Source organism: Colobus angolensis, unplaced genomic scaffold (assembly GCF_000951035.1).
Source record: "Colobus angolensis palliatus isolate OR3802 unplaced genomic scaffold, Cang.pa_1.0 Scaffold15, whole genome shotgun sequence".
Classification (NCBI taxonomy): Eukaryota; Metazoa; Chordata; class Mammalia; order Primates; family Cercopithecidae; genus Colobus; species Colobus angolensis.
Genome location: NW_012114599.1, coordinates 6,436,020 through 6,448,515, shown reverse-complemented (window position 1 = coordinate 6,448,515; position 12,496 = coordinate 6,436,020). Strand labels below are relative to the sequence as shown.

Below are 12,496 nucleotides of genomic sequence, written 5' to 3'. Positions count from 1 at the left end.
CCTGCCACCCATGAGCTGGATTCATCCTTCCGCTCCCTTAGGGCCTTGCAATAGTGTCCTGACTCAGGCCAGACTGCCACTTACTAGCTGGATGACCTTGGGCAAATTATTCAACCTCTTTGTGCCTCAGTGTTTCCATCTGTAAAACTGGATAATAATGGAATCTCCCTCATCAGGACTAAAAAAATTAATATGTGTAAAATGCTTAGAATAAGGCCTGGTACATACCAGTCCCCAACATCATTCCCCTCCTCCCCAGTATATTTCTTTTCTCCCTTCTCCTCCTGTATTTAAAATCTCTTCATCCAATCCACCAAATAACAGAACAGTCAAACCACCAAAACATCTGTCCTCTGCTTAGTTTCATCTAAAGCTATTATCTTCTCTCCTTTTACTGGCACATTTGTTGAAAGGGGAAGAGTTGTCTCCATTACTTCAAATCTCATTAATTCCTCAACCCATTATAGCACTTTATGGCTTCCATTCTGCCCCCACCCCCATCCACTCACTGAAATTGCTGTCAATAAAGTCACATTTAATGACCTTCTAATTGTTAAATCCAGTGCTATTCTTAAGTCATCCTCTTTGAGCTTTCTTGAGCATTTGAAGCTGTTGTAGCCATAAGAATTTTCTTCCTTCGTTAACACTGATCCCTTTATTCTCTACTCAGAGCAATGCTAAGTAACATGCAGATGTCACTCATAGTCGTTTTAAAGATTTTTTTTTACAAAGATAATTTCAGATCTAGTAGTAAGTCACCTGTGTGCCCCTTCCCATTTTCCTCCATCTTAGAAGTACTCTCTTTAATTTAGTGTTCATCATCCCATACATGATTTTATATGATTAATGCATATGTATGAATCCATAAATGATAGAGAACATATTTTGCATATGATTAAATTTCATACAATGACAACCTATCACTTTTTGAAAAGCTTTTAAAAAACAGACCCAGACGGTGCATTGTTAATCCAGGTTGTCCATCCAGTGTTAATTGACCAGACAGTGTCAGACATGGACACTGGTTTTCAGATCAACTCTCTTCAATATGTAATTAGGAAACACTTTTGAAAATGCTCTGTTCCTGCATGATGCTCTGTTCTTGCAGGAGGCACTTTGCAGACTGTCTGGGTATTTTATGTTTGACTTTTACCTTCATAAAAGATGGCTGGATTCTATTCTTTTTAGTAGGCAATCTCTTTACTTGGGTGAAGATTGCCTTGACTTCTTTTCTTCTGCAGTCCTGTTTTTTTCCTGCTTAAAGGTTTTTTGTTTGTTTGTTTGTTTGTTTTCTGAGCATTTCACTGGGTTTTCCTACATGCTCCCCTTACTTGCAGGGATTTTTTAAAGGATGGTTCTTGATTCTCTTCATTCTCAACAGATGACCACATTCTTTCCCAGAGCCCTGGTGAGTGGAAGATCCTTGCTCCTATCTCCAGTCCGAAGTGTGCTACTGTACATGTTTGCCTGGGTGTCTTCCAAGCCCCTACAACTTGTTTTACCTCCAAACCTGCTCCACCACCTGCATTCTCAGTGTGTCACCCACACAGCCTCCCCATCTGGACCCTCTGTGGTCTCTGCTGCTGCCTTTCTTCAGGCCTTTGCTTGGAATACAGACATTTCCTACGTAGGTCATCTCCCACGTCCCCTACTCTCATGTTATTGCCAAGAGTAACTGATGAAAATGCAAACCAATCATCATCTTCCACTTAACACCCCTCTCCCGCCATAATGTCTGCAGGATCAACCCAGACTCCCGGGCTTGGCACCAGGGCCCTTCTGGGTCTGGTCCTCTCCCTTTCCCGCCTGTCCTCTAGCTCTGTGGTAGGCCTCCTCCTCTCTTGCCTCAGTGATCTCCTCCCCACGCCCCTGCACACTGAGTCTTCTCACAGCTGCATGTCCTGGCCATGCTCTTCCAGTACCGGGGATGCCTTTCTCTTCTCTCCTTCCTCATCCTCTAAGATCCAGCTTATGTGCATCACTTACCTGACAGCCCAGGCAGAGTCAGCTCTTCAGGCCTCTGCTTTCAGGGTGCATCACCACCTAAAAGACCCTGACCTTCCCTGGGTTGCATTGCACTGGTTCCATTTGCAGGTCCGTCTCTCCCCGGCTCAGCCTGGGAGGCTCAAGGTGAGAGTACAATTGTCTGCCTTTGTAGCTTAGTGTCTGGCCCATGGCAAGTGCCCAGTAAACACTGGCAAGTTAGTGACTGCTGGCCTGTGACCCAGCCCTGCCTGCTTGCCCGTCACCCAGCCCTGCCTGCTTGCCCCCCTGCTTAGGAGTCCCTGGAGGAATGTAATGCATGCCATCTGATCCTCTCTTAGGGTGGCAGTTTATATTACGAGAAAGAAGAGAAAAAATGGTGGAAGACGCTGCCCAAAATTCACACTGGATAGTGCAGCCTGTCCCTGAGACCAAGATGCCATTTAGAACCCAGATGTAGGAAATGGGGTCTCAGCCAGCTCCTGTTATACCACCATGGGTATTACTCCATCTCTAGGAAAACCTGCAGTTAAACACAGTTTTCTTTCTCTTCCCACTCCTCTCCCTTCTGCCCTCCCTGCTCCACATAATAACTGCCTTCCTTACCAAGTGCTCTGGGCATATAGTTACTCCCATCCCTAGCCCCTGGAGCTGGGCAAGGGCGAGGATCACTATTCCTATTCACAGATGGAGAACTAAGTCCAGAGAAGGGTACAGTGGGCTGCGGCCATGGTTAGGACCAGAGAGTCAGTCCTGCCTCCATATGGGGGCAGCCTGAAGCCTGCTTCATGAGGGAGCACCCAGCCCCCTTTACAGAAGGCCTTGCAAAGGATGGAGAGGCGGGGAAGGGTGGCGTGGCCCAACGTCAGCGCGGGAGCAGTCCTGAGGGTCAAGATGGGGGGCAAGGAGAATCCAGGGCAGGTTAGGAGTGCGGGCCTGAACCCTGTGACCAGCATCTACCCAGGGACTCCTCAAGGGCGGCCTCTGCTCCCTCCCTTGATGGGAAAAGACAGGACTACAGACATGCCTGTGAACCATGGGAGTATCTGCCCATTTCCCTTCCATCAGGTCATGAAGAAGTGAGTGCAGGTGCTGGGGGAGGTGGGAGGACTTGAGGGAGGAGTTGGTAGGAGAAGGGTCCAGGGAAGAGGAGACTGAGGAAATGGCCCGTGGAGCTGCCCTGAGCCCAGGTGGGCACATTCAGAGGCAGAGATGGTACCAGAGGAAAGGTGCCTGGTGTTGAGCTGGCAGCAAGTGTTGGCACCCCAGGTGGGGATCTGCCCAAAGGAACCGCTTAGTCCCCACCCCTCCAGGAGTGTGCGGGCCTTTCCTAAAAGACCTGACTCGGGCTGAGGCAACTCACGGAGGGCGTGGAGAAGCCCCTAGGCGTGGCTCCAGGGAGTAAAAGGGAGCAGTAGGAGTTGAGGGGGCAAGAGGGGCCCCATGGGGAGCCGAGAGACAGAAGAGCAACCCTGGAGGGGGCCCAGGTGGCACCCCAGTACCTCAGTAGGTTTCTGAGTGCAGCAGATAGATTTTCAGAACAGGGGAGTGGGCTGGAGATACACAGTGGCGGTCGGGTCCGGTACTCACCTGCCCATCCTTCCCAGGCCTGCCTCCCTCTGCATGATACTTTTTCTCTGGCTCCCTCCCCAGCATCCACACGGACCCTTGACACCACCCTCCTGGTCTGTGTGCAACACTCTGGGGCTTTCACTTCTATTCCTGACGACTTTAGTAGCTGGGGTACATCCTGTCCATGATATGAGAGGGTTGGGCTAAGTAGATTAAGGGAACTGGGGAGGGATGTTAGGTCCTCAGCATCAAACTGTACCCGAGGGCCTGGAGCCCTGGTGGCCTGAAGCCCTCACCCAGGAAAGCAGTTCTGCTTTTCAGGGCATGCCAGGGCTTCCCAGAAGTTCTGGGAAGGACAGTGCCCCCTGGGACGGGGCTGCGGGATGGCTTCCCCACTCTCTCCCAAGTTTCCCTTCGCCTTGGGACACTCACTTTGACTCCTGCTGACAGTCCCAGGTTAGAATTAAAGACATGTATTTGGTCTTGCAAATAAATGTATTTAGAAGGGGAGTTTATTCATATTGGAAGGGACAAACTGGAGAGCACAGAACATGCAGCTGTCCAATTTCTAAGGCGACTCTGCTGTGACAGTGATTGGCCTCTGGCCCCTGCAGCTGCGCAGGCCCCTGTCTGAGCTGGCATGCCCACAGCGCCCTGCCTGTCTCCTCCACCTGGCATCCTGCTCTCCCCTGCATTCTGGGAACGCCATCCTGGACACACTGAGAGGCCTAGGCGGATTTCTCTGCCTGTCACCCACCTGAGTCCTGCCAGTGCTTTGGCCTGGACCCTGGCCTGCTGCCATCCCTTGTCCAGTTGCTTGAGGCACCGTGTGCTGGCCTTGTCCCTCCAGGCCAGAGTGCGGCAGCCCTTACCCCGACAGCACTGCAGTGCTGCAGCTGGCCCTCAGCCCTGGGAGGAGCCTTCCTTTTCCAGAGAGACCTCGGCCTGCACTTTCAGCTTCCCTATGGCCTCCACCTTCCTAGAGGCCTCCCGGTGGCGCCACTGCCTGGAGGGTTGGTAGGAGCTCTCGTCACTCACTGGGCCCTGCCGGCCCCTCGTGAGGCCTAGCAAGGCCCGGCTCTGGTGGAGGAAGTTGGGGCTGGAGAAGCAGTAGAGCACAGGGTCCAGGACGCTGTTGAGGTAGGTGAAGGCCAGGGAGCCATGGAAGAGCTGTGTGCAGAGGTCCAGGGAGCGGCAGGCAGACAGCCAGAAGGCCACCATGGAAGCCATGCCAAAGATGATGCTGGGCAAGAAGCAGATGGTGTAGACGGCCACCACCACGGCCAGCACGCGCATGGCCCTCTGCGGACCTGCCTGCCCGCCCAGGCCACGATTCCGGATGGTGAGCCCAATGCTCACGATGGCGAAGAGGATGAGCGTCAGTGGCAGGAAGAACTCCAGCAGGTACAGCACCTGGTGCCAGAGGAGTGAGGCCGAGGGCTTCGTGCCCACCCTATAGCTGAGGCAGGAGGGGCCGGAGAAGGTGCTCAGGAGCAGGTGCCCATTAAGGAGCAGGATGCCCACCCAGAGTCCCCCGGCCACCCGGGCAGCTGCCCCCACGGAAGCACGGCTCAGCGCGTGGTGGGGCTGCACCACCTTCAGGTAGCGGTTGAGCGCGATAGCTGTGAGGAAGACGACGCTGGCCGTGCGGTTGGTGGACAGCAGGAAAAGGTTGATTTTGCAGGCAGGAGCCCCAAAGCGCCAGGTCTCATGGAGGAGGTAGTAGTCCACGCGGAGGGGCAGGTTGCTGATCAGGAGGAAGTCAGCGGCCACCAGGCTGACCAGGAACACTGTGTTGGAGGTCCAGGGCCGCGTGTGGACACAGAAGATGAAGAAGGCCAAGCTGTTCCCCACCAGGCCCAGGACAAACTCCAGGGCCAGGATCGGTGCCAGGAAAGCAGACACCAGCGAGGAAGAAGTGGGGTGGCAGGGCCCTCCAGAGGACCCCCCCACAGTGGTAAAGGCAGAGGGAGCGGAGGAGGGTGAGGGAGGGAAGGAGGGAGGGAGGGCAGAGGAGGAGGGAAAGGGAGAGGGAGAACTCAGGTTATGAAGTTCCATGGGCTGCTTGGGCCAAGGACCTGAGAGAAGGTTCTGGAGTCTTCTACCCCTGCAGGAGTGCCCAGGACAAAGTGGGATGATCGGCTCTATCAGCTGGCCACCACGGTGACACAACATCCGGGCGGTTTCATCAGTATCCTCACAGCCACTGAGAAACACCCTGTGTTCTTGTTTGTCGGCCAAGGGGAACCCTGCAGCCCTCCCTCCTTCCCTCCCCCTCGGGGCACTGAGTGACCACCACATGAGGTCTCTGAGCCCAGCCTGGGAGTTGTGCTGCTGGTAGAGGAAGAAGCAGGGCTCAGCAGGGGGCAAGATGGAAGCCCAGAGAAACCCTGAAGTGGGAGGAAAGTCCAGTCAGGTGAGGTGTGGGAGAGTATTTGCAGCCCTGTGTTCTGTGGCTCTCAGGATCATACAGCCCTCCCTGGACGCCCCCTCTTCCACTACATATAGAGGCTAGTGGCTGCCTTCCTGCCCCCACCAGCTCTGGCTTCAGGGACTGTGGAGCCAACAGGACATCGTCCCGGGAGAGGTGGGCAGGGAGTCAGTGAAGACCTCCACCGCCCCGCTGGGGGCCTGGAGGGAACCAGTCTTATTTGTGCTCTGCCCACCTGCTGTGTGTCTGAAAGCCCACTGCAGTTCAGTTTTCAGTTGCTCCCAGATTCCTGATGGTTCTGAAGTCTGTGATGGTTCCAAGTCTGGGTACATGGTGAAGTGAGCCCCATAGGGGATGCCCCTGCCAAATTTCTACTGCCATGGCATGGGGACCTGGGGGCATCTCCCGCAAACAGAACAATCTTAATTTCCCCTCTCTGTGCCTCCCCATGGCTCCTTGTCCACCCCTCTCCCTGCCCCCATTAGCATTGACTGTGGAATGGGGAGTGGGAGGCTGGGGCTAGCTCCATACAAGGTACAAGTTCAGCTGTCCCATGGTGAGGTATTCTCACGAGCCCACAGGCTGGTCCTGTGGGTGGAGATGAGGGTTTCAGGTTCCTGATAACCCGGGACAGCAGGGCCAAGGGAGGCGGTGGTTCTGGGCTCCAGGGCCTGACCCCATCACTGCTAACTGGCTGGGGTCAGCAGTCTGCCATGTGTGGCCTGGCCTCTTTGTCTTAGGCACAGTGGCCCCTGGCCTCTCTTGGCTGTCCTGGGCTCCCATTTGGTCGAGGCTGAGGGCAGACATCCCTGAGAGAAGCAGGGTGGTGAGGCCCAGCCTAAGCTTCATATGCAAACAGGCCTGGGTTAGAAACAGAGTTGCCCTACTTCCAAACCTCTCTGAGCCTGATCTGTAAAATCGGGCTCTACCACCTTCTTGGAGAGTTGTGAGGATAAAATGATATCATTTATGTAAAAACTTCTAGGGGATTCCTTGGGACAGAGCAAGTGTTCACAAAAACAGATCTAATTTTCCTGACTTTCTCTCTAGATTAGGCTTGCCCTGTGTACGAGAGTAAACTGTCCTCCTCATGGCTACCTGTATTCTGACCTGGGGCCTCCCTAGAACATTCTGTGTCCTCTTCTCAGGTCCTGCACGGAGCAGTGCGTGGCTACAGGCCAGGAACGAGCTGCGCGGAGCCTCTGCCCGCACCTATCCTGGACCATTTGTGTTTGGAGGAGCCTGATGGTGTTTTTTCTTTGCTTGCGGGAGAGGAAAGCCCTGAGGGGTGAAGAGGTGGGTGAAGGTCCCGATGTCTCTCAGGGCCAGTAGCCTTCTCAGCCAAGGCAGGTCTTTCTCTGCTCCCAGTGGAGTGTAGGAAGGCAGTGAGCCACTGGGCTGGGGCTGGGGGAGACAAGGCTCAAGTGTTCTTTTCTAGAGGAAGCTTTGAGTCTGCACAGGGACCCATTGTGTCCACATCTGTCACTCTCATGTGCATGCCCTCATTGACTTCTCACGGAAGTCCCAGGAAACTGAGCTGTGCCCGCTGCAGGTTCCACATTCTTGTCTCTGCCCACTGGTGCCTCTGAGGCCTCCAGCATCCCTAGATGCCCACAACAGGCTCAGGGGGCCCTCTGGAGTCTTTGAACATGGCACCTGTGCATGACAGGGGAGGGCAGGGGGCACAAGACCAGACGCCCCCACCGACACTGCTGAGCTCTTGGTACAACTACATGCCCCTCTCCAGGCTGCTCACAGTCTTTAGGTATTAACAGTGGTTAGTTCTGGGTGGGGGGTTTTGTGTATTTCTGGATTTTCTATAGTTAGCACAGATGACTTCTGTTATTGGAAAAAAACTCAACAGATGCTAGTGTTTTAAAGTTATGTAAAAAGACAGCCTGGGCAACATGGCGAAACCCCCATCTCTACAAAAAAGAAAAAATAAAAAAAATGAGCAGGGTGTGGTGGCGCATGCCTGTAGTCCCAGCTACTCAGAAGGCTGAGGTGGGAGAACCACTTGAGCTAGGAGGGTCAAGGCTGCAGTGAGCTGTGATCGCACCACTGCACTCCAGCCTGGGTGACAGAGTGAGATCCTATCTCCAAAAAAAAAAAACAAAGTAAAAAGAATTAATGAGAACAGAGAAGGAAGTGGAGAGATGACATTAGCTGTGCTCCCAGGAGCAGGCATGGAGCATGCGTGGATCAAGTGACACACACAGTGAGGAATGCCCATCCACAAACAGGATGCCCAATAACAGACCCTCCAACACGGCCATGGTCACCTGGTGCCCTGATGCCCCAGACACACCACATGGTCCTGGGGGCCTCATGGGAACGCCAGTGATGACTGCCTGCAGCAGACCCACAGGTGTGCATTCACCAGGAAGCCTTTATTGAGGGCCTTCTTGGCGGGGAAGTGCTGCACTGAGTCTGCAGGGACAGAGGAATGGTCAGGAGCTAGGCCAGGAGTAGACCACCTGGCAAGACTGGCAAGGCAGTAGGCTGAGGCTGCCGGAGAAGATGGGGAGTTGCTGCCCACTCAGGGGCGTGGTATCTGGGCTGAGAAGGGCAGGAGGGTGGGTGACAACAATGTCCAGGTCTGTGGAGGTACACAGAGAAGCAGTAGGGCTGGGAGAGTTGTTTGGCAGGGATGGCACTTGAAGGTGCTTGCAAGGCACACCTGTGGCTGCTTCAGGCCACGGCAACAGGGTCACTGCAGGGGCTTCTTGCAGGCAGGGTCCTGGGTCACAGACAGGGCCACAGAGCCTTGTGTTCGCTCCCAGGCATACCTGTGGACACACAGATGAGCAGGGGTCACACAGAGCTGGACCCTGAGGATCCCAGGGAAAGCCCTCCCCGCGTACTCACGAGGTCCCAGCTAGCACCAGGAGGCTGTCATCAGGGGCCAGGCTCAGGTGCCGTTCCCCCATTGTCACCACCGAGGAGCCCTCCTGGAGAAGAGGAGCAGGAGAATCAAATGGAGACTGTTGGGCCTCAACACCTGGGTGAATGTCTGAGTCTGCCTGGGCACCAAGGCCCCAAGAGTGGGCCCCGTGTGGGAGCCTCAGTCCCAGGAGTGGGCTGATGCCCTCTGGCAGGGGGTTCTGCAACCCTGTCCCTGGGCCCCACTTGCCAGCTGCCACAGCCACACATCCACATTCTGTCTCAGGCCTTCGCTGCTGCCTTGCCCATAGGCGGTCACCTGGTGGGAGGTGAAACAGAAACTTCTGGTGCTTCTTGCCCCACATGGGAGATAGTCTTGAACCTGCCCCCAGATACCAGGCTTGCCTGGAGCAGGGTTGAGGCCCATAAACAGCCCCATCACCATGTGCTGAGAAGAAGAGACCAGGACTTGGAGAGGAGGGCTGCCTGGGCTGCAGGCCTCCCTGTGCCCGCCACTGCCAAAGGCAGGCATGTATTTGGGATCACACATGCCTGCCTTTCACATGCAGTGCCCCCATGGTCCCTCTGACGTGTGCTCATGCGAAGGCATGCCCACCAGGGCACACCAGAGACACATTTACATCAGCTTCCCAGAAGGTGCAACCTCCGTTTCTCCGAGAGAGGTTTTGAGTTTGGCCTCCGGAGGCGGAAGCGACCAGGAGGGTGAGGCTGAGGCCTCTCTGACATGCACCAGCCTGGAAGCACACAGCTACTGTGCAGGGCCATGCTCCTGCTGCCCCGGAGCGGGTGCATATTCATTAATGTAAACTGAAGCAGGTAAGAGCAGGGTATGGCAGAGGTGGGGTGCAGGGCTGAGTGGCACTGCTGTGACATGTGCGCATGTTCTCGCAGCCCTGTGTAAGCTCAGGACGTCCCTGGTACCCAAGAGCAGCAGGCCAGGCCTCTACGGGAAGCCTGTGGCCATGAGCATCCCTGCACAGACTAACTCATTCAAAGCCCACGGGACATGCCAGTGGCAAGCCATAAATCACAGGTGAACACAGGTCTCCCCGCACCACTCTTGCCCTCCCAGCCTCGTCCCCACACATGGTACAGAAACACCACTCTGGCCTGTCACTCCCTGCTTCAATACTTGGATGGAGCGCTGTTGCCTAAGCCAGCAGACCTACCAGGACCTGGACCCTGCCTGCTGCTCCACAGTCCACTAGTCACACTTGTACCCCCACTCCCCAGCACCTCTGGCTAACTTCAGCTACTCCCAGTGCCAGGCTGTTTCAAGCCTGAAACAGCTCATGCTCATGCTTCTCCCTCACCTAGAATGCTCTCTCCACCTCCCTTTCTTTTACAAACTCCTACACTAGCTTTAAAATGCAATGTGCACATCACCTCCTCCAGGAAGCCTTCCTTGACTTCCCTTTCAGCCAGGGTTCCTCCTTTATCCTTCTATAGCTTCCTATAGCTTTTCTATCAGATACTTTATCACATGATTGAGGCAATTGTTGATTAACTTGTCCATCTCTTTAACAAACTATACATTCTTTTTTTTTTTTTGAGACGGAGTCTCGCTCTGTCGCTCGGACTGGAGTGCAGTGGCCGGATCTCAGCTCACTGCAAGCTCCGCCTCCCGGGTTTACGCCATTCTTCTGCCTCAGCCTCCGGAGTAGCTGGGACTACAGGCGCCTGCCACCTCGCCCGGCTAGTTTTTTTTTTTTTTGTATTTTTTTAGTAGAGACAGGGTTTCACCATGTTAGCCAGGATGGTCTCGATCTCCTGACCTCATGATCCGCCCGTCTCGGCCTCCCAAAGTGCTGGGATTACAGGCTTGAGCCACTGCGCCCGGCCACAAACTATACATTCTTTAAGGTAGCAACTCTATCCTACTCTCCCACTAAAGCCTGAAACATAACAGGCATTTAATAAATGTGGGATGAAAGAAAGTCAGCCTTGTTTGAATCCCTCTCTCCACCCAACCCTCACTCCCAAACAACTCTCTCCCTTTTGGCTTCCAAGGCTGTGACTGGCTGAAGGCTCAGGAATTCCTAGCGAGGGGAAAACTGCAGACCCTCAGGAAGCTGCCAGTGAGTAGGGGAGCCTCCAACTCTGAAAGTGAATTCAGTTCTTAAAATTGCTTGGGACCATATAGCCTCCACAGACTTCGCTCACAGCAAAGCCATCGCCCTCTGTGTCAGGGAGGGAGCACAAAGGCCTATGCTCATGTCTACAACCTCTGAAATGTGGCATGTGTGTGTGTTTGTGTGTGTGTGTGTGTGTGAAACAGAGAGAGAGGCAGTGAGAGACTGGTTCCCATTTTCCAGGGCTGCTGGGAGGATGCCCCGGATGTCCCAGGATTGCATTACCTGGGTCTCATAGGTATCCCCAAACAGGCTGAGTGCTGTGCCTGCCTGCAGCTCCCTGCGGTGGCTGTCCAGCCAGGCCTCCAGGGACATGGGCTCCATGATGGATCGTGTGCTCAGAGGGAATGGTGGCTCCTTGAGAAGCTGGTCTGCACCCACAGCATGACTATAGTCGGTGTCCTCAGGACCCAGGACCCAGCCCACCCAGCCCCAGTGGGCTGAGTTCCCAGGGGCCCCAGGTCTCAATTGCCAGAACAGGCTCTGGATCCGGCTCAGTGATCAAGCAGCCATGTAGGGGGTACCATTGGCTGCCATCTTCTCAGCACCTTGAGAACTGGGCAGAATATTCACAAAGAGACTCCCCGGTCCCCTGGACCAAAACCCATCCTATTTTGGAAGAGGAGGGAGGGAAGGAGAAGGGCAGTTCCTAGTGGCCTCACCAGGGATGGGCTTTCCTGTTCTGTACTGCTCAGAGCTGAAGAACCTGCAGGGACGAACAGGGAGGAGCAGGAGTGGCGAGCACTCCCATTGGAGTGACCAGTGACACACACGTACACCATACTCACGGTCAGGTGCAGGAGCCCACACACACTCATAGGGCCCCCACACAGCTGTGTGTTTGCCATCCTTTCCCTCCCAGCCCCGTGCTGCTGCTCCTCCCTCCCCCCAGCGGCACTGGGCTCTCTGGGCCAGGCTCCCCACCCTGGGAGGGGAGACTTTCTCCCAGGCCATCAGGTGCTGATGCAGAGCCCCAGGAAAGCAAGAGGCAGGGGCTGGGCTGGGGGCTCACTCTTGGATGATGGGGGCCAACTGCGTGCCGAGGTCCTTGCAGTAGAACCACTTCTCAAACAGAATGTCCATGGTGTCGCCCACATAGTACCTGCCAGAGCAGAGGACAGGCAACCCTGCTGTCTCCATCTGGGTGGCTTCAGGGCAGCCCCACTCAGGCCTGGCTCTGCTGCTGTCTGCTCCACCCGTGTTAGCACACCCTAGTGGTCATTGGTCACTTAACACCTTGCTCTTCAGAAGCACATGCGTGCCCCCTGAGAGGGGTACTACCCCAGAATTCACACCGCTCTCTCCAGTTCCCAAAACTAGACCCAAACTAGTTCCCGAAACTAGACAAAGCAGATAGAAGTCTGAGGCTCAGAGAAGCTGAGCAATCTGGCAAGGATTACACAGCCTGTAAGTGGTGGAAGCAGGACAGTCTCAAGACAATCTTGGAAACTTAGCTTCTAATCGCAGTGCTTTC

At 54.7% G+C, this 12,496-nt stretch overlaps 2 protein-coding genes across 3 annotated transcripts in view; both read right to left on the bottom strand.

Annotated features, from left to right (window-relative positions):
- Window positions 1–4,031: 4,031 nt before the first annotated feature.
- On the bottom strand, window positions 4,032–5,806 carry OXER1 (oxoeicosanoid (OXE) receptor 1). The gene has a single exon (XM_011935912.1). It carries the CDS (start codon window positions 5,728–5,730, stop codon window positions 4,459–4,461), a length of 1,272 nt encoding a protein of 423 aa, XP_011791302.1. The 5' UTR covers window positions 5,731–5,806; the 3' UTR covers window positions 4,032–4,458.
- A 2,455-nt stretch (window positions 5,807–8,261) lies between these two features.
- HAAO (3-hydroxyanthranilate 3,4-dioxygenase) overlaps window positions 8,262–12,496 on the bottom strand; it is a 25,787-nt gene continuing 21,552 nt past the window's right edge. Inside the window, exons 5-11 of one of the 2 annotated variants that reach the window (XM_011935911.1) lie at window positions 12,035–12,124; window positions 11,685–11,728; window positions 11,248–11,393; window positions 9,120–9,188; window positions 8,855–8,937; window positions 8,667–8,775; window positions 8,262–8,416 (exon numbers count right to left, since the gene is read on the bottom strand). In XM_011935911.1, coding sequence (XP_011791301.1) covers window positions 8,697–8,775; window positions 8,855–8,937; window positions 9,120–9,188; window positions 11,248–11,393; window positions 11,685–11,728; window positions 12,035–12,124 — 511 coding nt within the window. In that variant the 3' untranslated portion in view covers window positions 8,262–8,416; window positions 8,667–8,696. Of the gene's footprint in view, window positions 8,776–8,854; window positions 8,938–9,119; window positions 9,189–11,247; window positions 11,394–11,684; window positions 11,729–12,034; window positions 12,125–12,496 lie in introns of both variants that reach the window. The other variant, XM_011935910.1, reaches the window with a different exon arrangement.